The 16726-nt window shown below is 35.9% G+C and overlaps 1 protein-coding gene across 1 annotated transcript in view; it reads right to left on the reverse strand.

The window, feature by feature from the left end:
- The window catches only part of SMARCA5 (SWI/SNF related, matrix associated, actin dependent regulator of chromatin, subfamily a, member 5), a 40785-nt gene that overhangs the window by 8976 nt on the left and 15083 nt on the right, over window positions 1-16726 (reverse strand). Inside the window, exons 8-17 of the mRNA XM_003899224.3 lie at window positions 16172-16303; window positions 14357-14425; window positions 10355-10464; window positions 8636-8862; window positions 6637-6758; window positions 6415-6567; window positions 4880-5012; window positions 1750-1898; window positions 1434-1553; window positions 561-671 (exon numbers count right to left, since the gene is read on the reverse strand). Of these exons, the coding sequence (XP_003899273.1) occupies window positions 561-671; window positions 1434-1553; window positions 1750-1898; window positions 4880-5012; window positions 6415-6567; window positions 6637-6758; window positions 8636-8862; window positions 10355-10464; window positions 14357-14425; window positions 16172-16303 (1326 nt within the window). The remainder of the gene's footprint in view (window positions 1-560; window positions 672-1433; window positions 1554-1749; window positions 1899-4879; window positions 5013-6414; window positions 6568-6636; window positions 6759-8635; window positions 8863-10354; window positions 10465-14356; window positions 14426-16171; window positions 16304-16726) is intronic.

The raw sequence follows: 16726 nt of genomic DNA on the forward strand, positions 1-16726 counted from the left end.
TAGTCCTCACTTCAGAAACCATGACAGCCAATTCTGCAAGTAACTGAATGCATCTTTCAGTAAAACTGAATTGATATCTTAATTTTAAATGCACAGATTCAAAATTAATTTTTTAAAAATGTTAACTAAAAACAGAAGGGAGTACACTCCAAAGAAATACAGAATGTAGGCCAGAGGCGGTGGCTCACGCCTGTAATCCCAACACTTTGGGAGGCCAAGGCAGGCAGATCACGAGGTCAAAAGATCAAGACCATCCTGGCCAACATGGTAAAACCCCATAGCTACTAAAATTACAAAAATTAGCCAGGGGTGGTGGTGGGCGCCTGTAGTCCCAGCTACTCAAGAGGCTGAGGCAGGAGAATTGCTTGAACCTGGGAGGTGGAGGTTGCAGTGAGTTGAGATTGCGCCACTGCACTCCTGGTAACAGAGCAAGACTCTGTCTCAAAAAAAAAAAAAAAAAGAAACACAAAATGTAATTATCAATCTTTTCCAAAGAATATAAGAAAAAAATTACATTTTCAAAACTTTTAGATATTTTTATGCTGTGTCAGTCAACTCACCTTGGGTGCTTTAGGTTCACTAACACGAAGAGCTTCCCTGAAATATGCATCAACGGCATAGTTGGCTTTTCTTTCTCGTTTAGGTGGTTCAATCCATTCTGTGAATGCAATCTAGAACATGAGAAACAACTCAGATCACCGACTTTTATTCCACAGTAACAAATCATCATCAAGAAGGATGTTTGTAAATGGAAAGATATTCACAAAATCCTAGGCTATAAGCTATGAGGGTGGGGAATATGATACTTTGCTCAATATTATGTATATAATTAACACATGAGACAGTGTCCAGTCAACAGTGTAAGCATTCAGTATTTCTTGCTTAAAGGAACAACTGTTAAATGAGGGAGAAACGCTACTGAATGTTTCATATAAATCTAAACTAGGAGAAAAGTGTAGACACAAATTAGCCTAGAAAAAATTCTGAAGATATAGACCTAAATGTTAACACGAAAAACATTGGGTAGAATTATTTTTTTCTTGTACTCTATCGGTATTTTTCAATTTATCTCTATATTACCAAGTATTACTTATGAAGTTAGGAAAATTTTCCGTTTATTACCAGCCACTTCTGCTGTTTAAAATAAAATGAATCAGGTTACCATCCCACATTACTATTCATCTCATAAAAGAATATATTTCACTGTAAACATACACCACAACCTTCATTACAAAAACTTTAAAAATATTTCAGAGCTTCCCAACTGAAAAACTGGCATTAAATTTTACATAATGATGAAAACATTCAGATGTGAATAAGCAAAAATGACTGCTGTTTTAAGCAAAATTATTAAGACATTACAGTAACACTTAAAATTCCAGGTTTCCAGTAAAATAAAGCTTTCATGTAACCCAAACCTATTTCTAAATTACCTTTTGTTTTTCCCTATAGTCTTCTCCTTCGAAGTTATAAACACTCGACTCTGTATCCATTGTAAAGTTTCTAAGTGAGCTTTCGCCCATCTTGGAGAGCTTTTCATTCATCTCTGCAGTCTAGAGAACAAAACAATCAACTTCTTAGATTCACAACAAAGAAAGCATGAAACCTGCAGTCAAAATAAATTAACTTCAGGTACACAAAAGGTTTTTTGTTAGGGAAATAAAATTATTTATCATCAATGTAACAAATATTTCCTGTTTCTGGTCTAAAACATTCTATATTAAAAGCATTATTTAATCTACATCTCACCTTCTTTGCACCTCTTTCCAAAATACCATCAATATCTTCATCAGTGATCTCACTTTCCTTTGAAGCAAACACATGTGTTGCCCCATGTCTAATCATTTGAAGCATTTCATCTTTCCCAATTTTGTTCAGATTCTGATCCACAAGCCTCCCTGAAAAAAGATTGTGTTGTATAATGTTAACTGAACAGACTTTATTTTACTGGAAACTTGAAATTTTAAATGTAAGGTTTAATGCCTTATAATTCTGTCTCAAATGTCAATCACTTCTGTTTACTGTTTATTCACATCTGATCATTTTCATTTTTGCACTAAATTTAATGCCAAATTTTCAGTTGGTAAGCTACAAAACATTCCTAAAGCTGATGTATTATATAATGAACCCTACTGTATACTGTGTCAATGAAATATAATCTTTTGTGAAAGCTGCATATGACGAAGTTTTCAAAAACCTACAAGTTTCAACAGATGGAAGCATTATATACACAAGTTTCTGATGAGCAGAAAGGTGTTATTACTAATACTCCCCAAATCAGCTTTTTCTCCTTAGAAAAGTAAAGTGAAAAATCCTTCCCACAGGCCAAACTTTACACAGAACTGAAATATGTAACATCAGTTTCTTTTTAAAGAAAACTTCCAGAAGAACTGGAACTCCTAAAAACTTATTTTATTCGTTTATTTCTTTGAGATGCAGTCTTGCTCTGTTGCTTAGGCTGGAGTGCAATGACAGGACCATAGTCACTGCAGCCTTCAACTCCCTGCTCAAGCCATCCTCCTACCTCAGCTTCCCAAGTAGCTAGGACTAAAGGCATGCACTACCACACATGGTGAAAAAAGGTATCTGGATCATCAAAGAAACTCATCATTAATAAATTACTAAAGATTTTCAGTTGGCAGGAATTTGGACAACCTTGTAATTTGTGTTTTCAAAAATACAGACATAAAAACAAAAACAAAAACCCAGAAAGACTTGTTTTCACCCACCTCAAGGGTCACTCACATACATCTAAACAAAGCTTTGATTTTTATACGCCAACCAACTTGTAATTAAGTGGAAAAAGATCCAAGTTTTCAACAACTTCTTTAAATACTTGTATCATGGTTTGGGGCCCATAACAGAATATACAACCAAACATCTGTGACTCTGAAAGTGAGGCAATATCCAGAAAGTACGTTTCTTTGGATTGGATGCTGCCATTGCTACCAAAATGGTCTCATGCTTATACAAGCTACTTCCAAGTTGGGCAGAGAGGGAATCTTCAGATGTAAAGTGCTTGTGTACTCTCATTTTCAATTATGTTCCTCAAATAAAAAACAGTAACACAGAGGTATGTACTTAAGGCTTGCTGTTTGACTAACATGTCTACAAATGGCACAAGAAAGCTATTAGCCTGAAGGTTTGCTCCAAAAATTGCCACAGTAAATATGAAGTAAAAAACCTCAAGATTTCTAAATTTATGAATCAATTAAGGTTTTTTAATCTTTAAAAAAAAAGTGTTTCAGACAGGCGTGGTGGCTCACACCTGTAATCCAGCACTTTGGGAGGCTGAGGTGGATCACCTGAGGTCAGGAGTTTGAGACCAGCCTGGCCAACAAAGTGAAACCCTGTCTCTACTAAAAATACAAAAAAATTAGCCAAGCACCACTGGTGGTGGGCATCTGTAAACCCAGCTACTCAGGAGGCTGAGGCAGGAGAATTGCTTGAACCCAGGAAGTGGAGGTTGCAGTGAGCCAAGATCGTGCCATTGCACTCCAGCCTGAGTAACAAGAGCAAAACTCCACCTCAAAAAAAAGTGTTTCATGGATGAAAATAACTGAGAACAAGAAGCACATGGCAGGTGTTTTTCAAAACACACAGATGTGTGAAGAAAAATAAAACATTAGCCATTTTATCACCCATGAGATAACCTCATGGGTTGGTAGCCTCGAGAAGCCCCCAAAGGCCTTCCTAATTAAATACTTAATAGTTAACAAAGTTCTTGATCCCCCTTGAGTCACTTCCCAGCTGTATGTACAATGAACAAGTAATTTAACCTCTCAAAAGCCTTTACCTCTGATACTAACATCTCAAGTTGGCATGAAGACTAAAGGAGAAAATGAAATGTTCACACTGCCTGGCACAAAGTAAACACTTTATTAATGGAAACAATTTGTAAAAATAAGCAATAATTTATTGTCTTTCGGTATGCAGACAAATGGCCAACACTATGAATAGCATTAGGGATACCAAAGACATGTAAAATACTCTCTTACATGGAAATAAGAGACTGACAAAATCAAGACACCTACATAATCAGTAAACAATGTAACAATATGCCTTTCAGCTTTTTAGACACATAGTAAATATACGCTCACAATGCAGTTACAAAGGAAACTAATGAACATTTGAAGTTATTAAGTTTCCCACCCCTTTTCTTGAATTTTATATTTCCCATCATCAACTTTACAGTAAGTTTCATGAAAACATAAACTATGTCATCCTTAAAAGCTGATCTGGAATGAGAACTTAAGCTTCCTTCAATCAATTCAAAATAAAATCCCACTCTCACCCCCTACTCCTACTTATACCTTGTTTACTTCATCTGCCCTCCCAACTAAATTGTAAACTCAAGTAAGAATACTTGAATGTTCCATTTACCACTGAATTCTCAACACCAAGAACAGTGCCTAGCATCTGGTGGGTACTCAATAAGTTGCAGACAAAAAAAAAGAATAAAATCAGGCTCTCTGATTTTTATTTCTTCAGTATTCCCCACAGTAATCAAGAGTAATTAGTATATATAAATCATTAACCACCACACTGAATATCAGATATCTTATATACATTATCCCCTTTAATCCTTTAAAATCCTTAAGTGTATTTTTATCCCCACTTAACAGATGAGGAAATGGGTTCATGTAACGAGAGAGAACTGCTAACTGGCAGAGTCATTATTCAAAATTCAATTGTCCTGAGCCCAAATAAATCTTAAGGACAAAACTAAAGTTTACTGTATTTGCAATACAAGTAATCTCTACTGGCTGCAAGCTTGACTCAATGGATGCTTAGTAACAAGAATCTTCTAAGACGATGTTCAAACAAAAACAGGTTGTGTCAATCCAGCTTGGTAAAGTTTTAAAGTTCCATGGCTTACCTTGTTGAATGACTATTGAATCCAGTCTGAGTTTCATCTCAGCACGTTCTACTATTCTTTCTTCTACAGTGTTATCAGTTATAAAGCGGAACACCCTGACTGTCTTGGTCTGTCCAATTCTATGTGCTCGGTCCTAAATAAATTACCATGTTATTTTGAATTGAGTTTAAAAATCACATAAATAACACTGAAATGGGTACATTGAGAAACAAAATTAAAATATTCTGAAGTAAAAAACTTTTAAAAATTTGTAGTAACAATGAATCTGTAAGAATCAGATGAATTCTGCTAGGTTACAGAGATAAAACACACACAATGTCTCCAAACAATATACAAAATTATAATTTTTAAGTCTGATGAGAAAAGATTTTAAGTCTTTTTCCCTAGGTTTAAATTCAAAATGTTTTTCTATCTATATCAAACCCAAATTGTTACTGCTATCAGGCAAAAAAGTGACATGAAACAATGAACTTAGCAAACAACATAAAAATTCTAATCTTTAAATATTACCCAATTAACTACATACAAGTAGTCAAACTAGTTTGAATAGGAATTTCTGTTTCGCTTTTGCTAACTACATTCCTAAAAAACTCCTTTATTTCTAATAATTGGACAATTTTCCCCAGTCAACCTTAGTAAGAGCACAAGATGAAAGTGACTAACGGGCTGGGCGCAGTAGCTCACTCCTGTAATCCCAGCACTTTCGAAGGCCAAGGTGGGGGGATCACCTGAAGGTGAGGAGTTCAAGACCAGCCTGACCAACATGGTGAAACCCTATCTCTAATAAAAATACAAAATTAGCCAGGCGCGGTGGTGCACACCTGTAATCCCAGCTACTTGGAAGACTGAGGCAGGAGAACAGTGTGAACCCGGAAGGCGGACCTTGTGCTCCAGCCTGGGCAACAGAGTGAGACTCTATCTCAAAAAAAAAAAAAAAAAAAGAAAGAAAGTGACTAATTACAGTTGGGTTTATGGTCACCAGTATCACGGGTCAGGCCAATCTGCAGTATCAATTCTCTCAATCTAAAAATAATCTTCCTGATCTGACTGGTACTTTCACACAGGTGTATCTTTTAAATATCTAAAGTGGCAGACAGGCTAGTTGCTCATCAAACTCAATTCTCTTTCGTCCTGTGATACAACAACAATATAATTTACCAATTCCCTTGCAGGCAGTTATGCTACATGATTTGAGTTCTGTCCAATTGTCTGATCAAGAGGGTGGAGAGACAAGGAGGCTCTTTCAAGGTCTGACCCATAAATTTCCTGGAAAATCCCCAACTCTATCCTTTCCCCCTTCTGCCAATAGGATGCAGAGGATATAGCAGAGGACTCCAGGGTCCTAAGATATGCCAGATCTCTGAGATGGAAATACCCTTATTTAGATGGAACATCAACTCAATATACTCTCACTGAACCACTGGATTGGAGAAAAATAAAATTCTATTGGGTTAAGTCACTGATATCTGAAGAATTACCTCACCCTAACTAATTCATCTACTAAGCACAGAATACATTTATTTGTTATCTCTTACCATAGCCTGAAGATCTACTTGGGGATTCCAATCAGAATCATACAAAATTACTACATCAGCAGTCGCAAGATTGATGCCAAGACCACCAGCACGTGTGCTTAACATGAAAACAAACTTTGTGCTGTTTGGTTCATTGTATGCATTGATGGAGTCCTACGGATAAAATAAAATGATTGTCAAAAAATTTATGATTTTTTATCTCCCTCCCCAAATTTTACTCACTTGTCTCTCATCATGGGGCGTCTGACCATCCAACCTGCAGTACTCATAATTTCTCCACATGCAATAATCTTCCAAAATGTCCAATACCCTTGTCATTTGACTGAAGATTAATACTCGTGAACCTGTTAGTGAATATATTAATATATTCAAAAGTAGAAAAATTTAAGGGTAACCAAAAGTAAGACTAACCAATTATCTTTAATTCCAAAGTTACCTACTTGGTTACAAGGGGGCAAAAAAATCTACACATTATCATCCCAGTCAGTCGTTTCCCACTTTTTTCTCACCATGGCACAAATAAAAAAGGATAACATTTGTACAGAAAAGCATATTTGCCTCTGGTCTGGAAGGCTTTCCCATCTCAAAGGGTAAGATAATCATTATCTTGTTACCTCACGTATGTTTAAAAATAACCTTCCACTACTCCACAACTCCTCTTCAATGCGTATGACTCCCCAAACCCCCAACACACACCTAATACTCCAGGTTTCAACCTGGTTCTGAAGACCCATTCCAGATCAAAGGACCATAATATGTACCTCATATATCTACAATGACTATCCTTCACTTATCTGACGTGATTCAAACTATCTGACTGCCTTCCACTTCTTTAGGCAACTACATAATACTTTCAGTAGAATGCATCAAGACAAAGGATCATTTTGAAAAGTAATGATTATGAAATGATCCTGTCTTAGAAGTGGAGGCTGACAATCTGCTGTTGTCACACGTTCCTGCACCTCAAATGCGTTAAGAATTTTTTTTTTTTTTTGAGACGGAGTCTCGCTCTGACACCCAGGCTGGAGTGCAGTGGCGCCATCTCAGTTCTGCCTCCCAGGTTCAAGTGATTCATCTGCCTCAGCCTCCCAAGTAACTGGGACTACAGGTGCATGCCACCATGCCCAGCTAAATTTTTTGTATTTTTGGTAGAGATGGAGTTTCACCATGTTGGCCAGGCTGGTCTTGAACTCCTGACCTTAAATGATCTGCCCACCTCAGCCTTCCAAAAAGTACTGCAACATGAGAACATTTAATAGTCTCCATTTTCCTTGCAGAGTTCAATATACTTTGCATTAATATCTGAATATTCCCACCAAGTTCCTGCCACTCCTCTCCACCAATTCAATTCCTTTAATTACTTTGCTTTCAAGGAAAGCATTTTTAAAAAATCTATCTCTACAAAAAGGTATAAAAAGGAAAAAGTAAACCCATTCACTGACAACTCTTACAATATGCTTTTGATAGTATCATAGAGGAGATTCATCTACTGGTACAACTGTCATTCTTATTAAAATACAGAGAGAAACACAAACAAACTTGAATCTGTACACTTAATACTGTATCAGTGATATTTCTTATCTTTAAGAGACAGATAATAATTTATGAAATGCTATAGTGTCTGGCGTTTGCTTCAAATAATCTGGGAGGAGGAAAAGTATAGTAGACTAAAAACATTTTTTATTAGTTAAAATTGGAAGCTGGCTTCTAAGTTCTTTCTACATTCGTGTAATTTAAATATACCCAAACACACACCACAGACATACCCCTTTTCATATAAAAAGTCAACATATTATAAATAAAAATGTTTCAGGTCCATGAACATGGTACCTAATTAAAACCCCACATAAATAATTAAAAAACAATATCATGAACACACCACCACTGTCTAACAATGGATCTGGGAACCATGTGTGGGAGGGAGGTGCAATCTTCACATTTTATGACAGAAAGCTGTAATTTCTAGGAAAGTATATATAAAGTGTAAACTCTTCCCAAAATCAAGGGAGTATGGTTGCTCTAACTATTGCTTATCTTCTAAGAGACTTCAGGCCTAAAATCAGGAGCGGGGGTTAGAGTTCAGATAATGAATAGGTTTTTTTAATGTTCTACACTTCAACTTTAGAAAGCATCAGAGCAGTCATTTCAAAGTATAGTGCTCCTTTGTTTTAACATGAGCATTTTAAAACAGTTTTGATAATTTGATACGGGTAACAGATACCTTGTTCTTTTAACTTAGGGAGCAGCTTGTCTAAAACCACCATTTTGCCACTGTTGGTTACTAGATGCATATCTGTTGTATAAGGTGGACCAGGTTCCGCTCCATCAAAGAGATATGGATGATTACAGCACTTTCTCAACTGCATCAGGATGTTCAATAACCTCATTTTGTCCATCTTGCCTGCTGAGTTGAGTATATCTATATCCTTCATTAATATCCGAGTATACCTATTCAAAGAAGAAAAATATTTTTAGAGCTTAAATGTTCCTTGATCAACCCCTGCCACTTTACATACTTAATCCCCTTCCCCACCTGAACCCCCAAATATCTGTAAGAAACTACTCATCAACTTCTAGGGATGGTTAGGAATTTAACATCTGTAACCTCCTTCTTTTTGCTTCCATTTTTCTTTATTGTACATAGTGTTATAATGTTCACACTTATGCCTTGGGCCTTGAGGATATTATTTTAAAAGTACAAAAACAGTTCCCTTGGGTAGAATTAAAACAAAGCAGTAAGATATTATATCTTTAAGTAATAAAGCAAAACTTTAAAAAATGTAAGTTTTAAACATAATTTTAGTTTGTAGTTTTTTGCAACAGAAAGTGCCACTATTCGATTTTTATATACCCCATAGCTAGTGCAGCATTTAGGTAAGAACCCTAACATCTGAGAAGACAAGAAGACTAATGAAATGGTAAGGCATGATGATGAGAATAATATGAATACAACGTGATTTACATATATATATAAATACATAGGGGGAGGGAGCTATGTCTGTGAGGTAGGTCTGTGAAGCTACTACAGCCATAAGCTAAGGCCAGATTATAAAAAGCCTTGAATGTATACTAAGAATTTAGACATTGTTATGAAAGAATGAGTAATTTGTCTAAGCACTAAAGTTTTAGAGCCTTGGATCCTCTGAACAAAATAAGTAGCCTAAGCAATCTATGCTTAAACAACAAGGCAGACCTTTCCATCTCAATTCTGATATAAAGTTCACTCAAATGTTTAACTAAAAAATATTTGTCTTCTCTTAGCATTGACTCATTTTAGTTCTGTTTTAGAGCCATCCAAGCTAAGCCTAGTATCTGCTACTCTTTCAAAAGTTTTGAGGACATTTAGGACCGACCACCTTCTACAGATAACCTCTTACCCAGATAACATGCCCAGTTCTCTATATGATATTAAGTCCTTTAACCAAACAACTCTGGTCTCTTGCAAATACTTATCAAAATTTAAGTATGCACTTAAATATACATGAAATATAATGAGACCACTAAAGAAAAGGGTAAATTTATTTCCCCTCCTTTGAACACAAAACTTACATAACAGTATCTTCTTCTGCAGCCACTTTACACTGCTGACCTAGTATTTATGAACTACTGAGTGAACTGTGTATCTCCCACACTGTGCTATCACAGTTTCCTTCTTAAAAAACCCAAATAGATGGCTTCATATGAAACCCATTGATTTAAATCCCAATTTTAATTTTGGATTTATAAGCCTTCCATCCTGATTCTGTCATCTAGTAAGTTCAAAATTTTCTATAACGAACTTAATGAGCAAGACCTCTACTACATGACGAGAAACCTCTTTTCAGGTTGAGTTCAATCCAGCAAACTGCAATTCCATGAAAACACAAATGAGGAAAACAAAATACAAATGAAATTTAGGGAAGAATCAATAGTGCTATCAACTACATCTGAGAACACATACCATTCCCTTTGCATTTTGCTGAGGCCCACATAGATTTTTACTTCCTTCTTTGGAGGCAAACTCTTTTCAACATCAGCCTTAATTCGACGAAGCAGGAATGGACGCAAAACCTTAAAAAGGACAAAAATAAATAGGTAATACCAATATTACGCATAAGGTCGTATTTCAGCATCTTAGAATTGTATATAAAATATATGAAAAAGAAATTTCTCTTCATGAGTATCAAGTGATTTCTTAGGACCTCTTCCTGCAAATACAGTCATATCTCAGTATCTCTGGGAGACTAGTTCCCGTCCCCTTCTCTTTGAATATCAAAAGCCACAAATGCTCGAGTCCATTATATAAAATGTAGTATCTGCATATAACCTACAAACATCTTTCCATATACTTTAAATCATCTCTAGATTACTTGTAATAACAGTTAATAGAATGTAAATGCTATGTAAATACTTGTTACACTATACTGTTTAGGGAATAATGACAAGGAAAAGGTCAGTATCTTTAACACAGATGGAACCATTCATTTTATTTTTATCTTTTTTGGGGGCAAATATTTCCAATCCATAGTTGATTGAATCTATGGATGTGGAACCTACGGATATGAAGGGCTAACTGTATATAATTTATTACTACAGGGTTCCTGAAGGGTAATAATACAAGATCATTACTTATTCAATACAGGCATACCTCAGAGATATTGTAGGCTCAGTTTCAGACTACCTCAATAAAGCAAGTCACATTTCCCAGTGCACCTGAGAGTTACATTTACACTATTAAGTGTGCAATAGCATTATGTCTTAAAAAAAGTACATACTTTAGTTTAAAAATACATTATTACTTTAAAAATGTGATACATTATTTAAAGCAATACATTATTGCTTTAAAAACAGAGTAAACACATGCCTTGGGAAAATGGTGTTGATAGACTTCCTTGACACACGATTGCCACAAACCATCTATTTGTTTTGAAAAGTAAATTTTTCTTAAAAATACAGTATCTGTGAGGCACTGCAAAGCGTAATGAGATGTGCCTGTATACATAATGAGTATGTACCTGTTATACTACCATAAAATACTAAAAACAGTAGTAAATTTTTAAAATGATGTTTTCAACAATTCGCTGCCTTTCAGGTCTAAAACTAGTTACTTGCATGCAGACTGTCTAACATTGCTTAAGAATGGGCAAGGGTCTCATTAAGATCTCTTTTATGGTTGGTCTTTAAACTTACTGTCCTAACTTACGGAAGGAATATACAAGTATACACTTCAATAAATCATGAGTGTACAGTTTTAGAAATTTTATTCAAGTACTGTAAAAGTACCCATGTTATTACCTAAATAGAACACTCTAGAAATCATTTTTGTGTCCCTTCCAGTCACTATTCCCTCTTCTCCTTCCCAAGGGTAAGCAATATTCTTACTTTTAGACACCATAAATTAATTTCGTCTATCATTTTTAACTTTATATACATGGACTCACTCAATAAGCACCCATTTATATCTGGTTTCTTTTATTAAACAATGAGACATTTCCACGTTATATGTAGTAGTAGTTCACTCATTTTCATAAAACAGTAAGTTTTAAAATTAACTATACAACTAAAGATACACTTTTTTGTACCTCTCTTCTATCTACACTGGTTTTTAAAAACAGTGACTATATCACAAAACAAATTAGATATCACTGGGGAAAGTATCATCAACATCTCTCTAATATCACCATGTAGAAAAGCTAGTTTAGCCCTAGTTGACAGGCGCCAACAACTGCCAGATGTGTAAGTAAAGACCTTTAGGCTCCAACTGGTTCTCTTCTGGCATTGTCCAGCTAAATAAATCTAACTGGATAAACCCAGGTGTAACCCACAAAGAAACCACCCGGTCAACCCATAAATTCTAGGGTTGTTAATAAACTATTAAGTGTTTTGGGGGTGGGGGAAATAAGGGAGTCTTATTTACCCCTAAAGGGGGGTTAAGGTGTTTTTGGGGGGTGGAGGGAATAAGGGGTTCTTTTGCAGCATTAGATAACTAACGCATCAAATAAGAGTTATCTCATTCCTAAGCATATCCATACTGACTTCTAAACCTTCCTTTCATTATGAGACCACAGGTGCTACTGTAGAAACTTCAAAGTAAAGAGCAGGAGAAAATAGAAAGGTAGCTACAAGACCTCTTCTCCCTGACTTCATAAGCATTTTCAAAATACCCTGTGAACAAAACAGTTTCCAAATCTGGTTGATTCTGCTCTGTGGGTTATTTGTTTGCTTTACCTAGATGTACCTACGTATTTACTACAGGAAAGCCAAGAGCAGAAGAATAAGGGGAAAAAAAATGCATGAAAAAAATCATGTTCTTCTGCCTCCTTTTCTACCCCCAAGATTACATATACACTCCACAATCCTTGGTCTAAGTAAACACGAAGAGAGTGCTCAGACGCATGAATGCCATCTGAATTGAAATAAAGGTAGCTAGGAAATTACTACCTTCAAATATTTAACAAAACGCTCAGTATTTAAGAATTTTAAAGTACTTTATAATGAAATATTTGAACAATTATGAACTTAATTTTTTTTCCCTGCTCAAATATCCACTCTAACTAGGCATTGTGCCAGGTATACAAAGACAAGTAAGTATGTGCTTCCTGCCTTTGTGCTTACAATCCAGTATAGAAAACACTTGTGAATCATCTCAATATCCTCTGCAAAGTCCTATAACGTTAGGGTGCTCAGATTGTTAAAGATGGAATACACAGATGACTAGGCCAGCCTCAGCCTGGCTGGTTCAGTGGAGGTGATGTCACTGAGTCTTGGACTAGGTATTAGTAAAGAGACCAGGAAAAAGGATTCTATCAGCAATCTATCAAATTAAAGCTCAATATATTAAGTAAAACAGATGCCAAAGAACGTTTAAAAGGTTAGGTCATGGAGGGGCACAATTTTGTTCCCCAGGGGACATTTGCAATGTCGAGAAATTTTTGGTTGTCACAACTGGAGGAATGTTACTACTGCCATCTAGTGAGTAGAAGTGTCAGGGATGCTATTAAACATACAACACCACACAGGACAATCACGTTCTCCCCTCTCTCCTTACCCCTCTCAAAGATATACCCAGACCAAAATGTCAAAGGAGGCTGAAAATCCCTGAGTTAGGTCATTAAGGGCTTTATATAACATTCTTACAAGCTCCTGCTTTAACCTGCTGACCAGGGTATTTTAATTTGGGGTCTGTTAGAGAAGTTTCTCTACCTACCAACTTTTACCTGTGAACCGTCCCAGGAAGCTGTATGTAAAAACAAAGCTACGCAGCAAAGCAAAAACATACTAACTCTGCTCATTATGCAAGGCAGTTGCTTACACACAATGTCACTAGATTTAAGAAAAAACAGATGGATCTTTCGCTCTTTCAAAAGTGAACCTGTTAGATTCTTCTACAGAATGTTAATTGAACTAAGCTTTAAAAACGTGTCTATAAGGCCAGGCGTCGTGGCTCATGCCTGTAATCCCAACATTTTGGGAGGCAGGTTGATAACTTGAGTTCAGAAGTTCGAGACTAGCCTGGGCAACATGGTGAAACACCGTCTCTGCAAAAAATACAAAAATTAGCTGGGCATGGTGGCGAATGCCTGTAATCCCAGCTACTCTAGACGCTGAGTGGGTAGAGACTGCTTGAGCCTGGGAAGCAGAGATTTCAGTGAGCCAAGATCAAACAACAACAAAAACTTGTCTATATTAATTATTATGCAATTCTTCTTTCCCCCACTGTACTTTGTATAACTGTAAGAGATTACTTTTTCCCTTAAGTCAGGATTCCACTCTAGGTTCTAACACTGAACCACACATCATCCCCTACATTGATTGTAAGATGTAACAGTTAAGTGTCAGAATTCAAGCAGATCTGATTCTTAAGCCATTGAGCTTTCTATTAGCAGGAAAATAATCTACTAATTTAAACCTTTATCCTTTTTCCCATCAGAAATATGCTTTAACACTACTCCAAAATACTTACCATATGAAGCCTCTCAACTAGTTTTTGATCCCCAAGGCAGTTGTTTGTATCAAACCAGGAATCAAAGTCCTAGATTAACCAAAAAAAATACTCAGATCAGAGATAATATTAATAAATACCCTATAATACCAGATATAGAAATGATTTCTAGAATTAGTAATTTTAATTGTAACCCACAAAAAAAACACACTTAGTCCAACCCCATTTCTCCTGTGTCACTGTTATCAACAAATTTTAAAACAAGTAGATCAGAAATCACACTACCTTCTAAATATTCTTCTCGAAAACATCAAAATAACAAGTTTCACAGTAAAAAGATAACTTGGAAAGCAAGTTCTATAGAATTAGAAAATTAATATTCTTGAAAAATATCTTTCAATTTTCATAAAAGCTTGAAAATTAAAACATTTTATAGTTTGTTCTCTAAGACCATTCAGACTTCTCAAATACAAGTTTACAGAACAATGTCAATTTTAATCAAACTTACTAAATGAAATTGAAATTACCAGCATTTCATTAATATTTGGTTAGGATACAAGGACAGTTTCTCTAACCTCATCTCTTGAAAATATGTATTATATATGTGCTTTGTTTTTGAGTAAACATAATCTTAGAATTCACTGCTTTAACTAAAGTAAATGAAAGTGTCAATGTAGTGAGAAAAAAGGAATTATCTCAAGAACATCAAAATATGTAAAATCGAAACTAAAACTGCTTTTCGAGTTTGATTATCTTTTTACAACACAAAATCACTATTCTTTCAAAATAATCTTCAACAGAAAAAAACAAAATTAATACCTTTTTATAACTTAACTGTACAAAAATATACTAACGTGGTGCTCTTCAAATCCCTCCAACACACACAAGATGCCAGCTATGCAAACAAAGTTTCAAAAATAAACGCTGGTCCAGCAAAAAAAAAACCCTGCAATTTCTAATAGCAAAAACTCTTGACATAGCTATTATATTACTATTAACAGTTCAAATAGCTAATTAACGATTGCTATCATTTCTATGACTACAAATAATCCATAAAGATTAGGTTATATTGGTTTGTTAGACTATAGTAAAAGAAAAGCCAGACGGATTTCACTAAATTTGACAGTCACCCTTGGCACTTAAAACATAAGCAATGTGAGGTATACAAATCACTTCAGTAATACCTTGAGCAGCACCTTAAAACCATAACCAGTCAACCTAGAGCCACTGAAACAAGATCAGGCTAACATGACTTACCAAACAGAAGTGACAATTTATGCCATTTCAGATACAGAAAACAATGATTTAAAGTAGACTGAGGCCTGGCGTGGTGGCTCACGCCTATAACCCCAGCATTTCAGGAGGCCGAGACAGGCAGATCACTTGAGGCCAGGAGCTTGAGACTAACCTGGACAACATGGCAAAACCTCATCCCTACAGAAAATACAAGAACTAGCCAGGCGTGGTGACACACACCTGTAATCTCAGCTATTGGGAAGGCTGAGGCACAAGAATCACCCAAATTCCAGAGGTGGAGGTTGCAGTGAGCCAAGATCGCACCACTGCACTTCAGTCTGTATGACAGAGTGAGACTTTGTCTCAAAAAAATATAAAATAATAATAATAATGAAGTAAGATTGAAACTAAAGGCACAAAAGTAAATTCCCATTATACAGAGACAACCTAGGAGATAACACCAGGCTAACTATATACATAAAAGCATAAAAAATTAATAATAATCTCAAGCCACGCTAAAAGACAGGCCACTTTTATTACAAAAATATATAGCATTAAGCAAAATATTATTATTACCAGAAAGCATCAGGAAATACTTACATCCGCTGAATTAAACACATCTGGCAACAGAAAGTTAAGAAGTGACCACAGCTCATGCAAGTTGTTCTGAAGAGGTGTTCCAGTCAATAATAGTCTATTTGTAGTCTTGAATTCCCTCACTATTTCTGACAACTGAAAGAAAAGAACCAAATACGTCATTAGAATATTCTGCATATTACATTATTTACAACAGCAAAGACCTGGAACCAACCCAAATGCCCATCAATGATAGACTGGATAAAGAAAATACGGCACGTATGTATCAGGGAACAGTATGCAATCATAAAAGAGAATGAGTTCATGTCCTCCGCAAGGACATGGATGAAGTTGGAAGTCATCATTCTCAGCAAACTAACACAGGAACAGAAAACCAAACACTGCATGTTCTCACTCATAAGTGGGTGGTGAACAATGAGAACACATGCACACAGGGAGGGGAACATCACACACCAGGGCCTGCTGGGGAGTGGGGAGAAAGCAGAGGGAGAGCATTAGGACAAATATCTAATGCACACGGGTCTTAAAACCTAGATGATAGGTTGCTAGGTGCAGCAA

Source organism: Papio anubis, chromosome 3, assembly GCF_008728515.1.
Source record: "Papio anubis isolate 15944 chromosome 3, Panubis1.0, whole genome shotgun sequence".
Classification (NCBI taxonomy): Eukaryota; Metazoa; Chordata; class Mammalia; order Primates; family Cercopithecidae; genus Papio; species Papio anubis.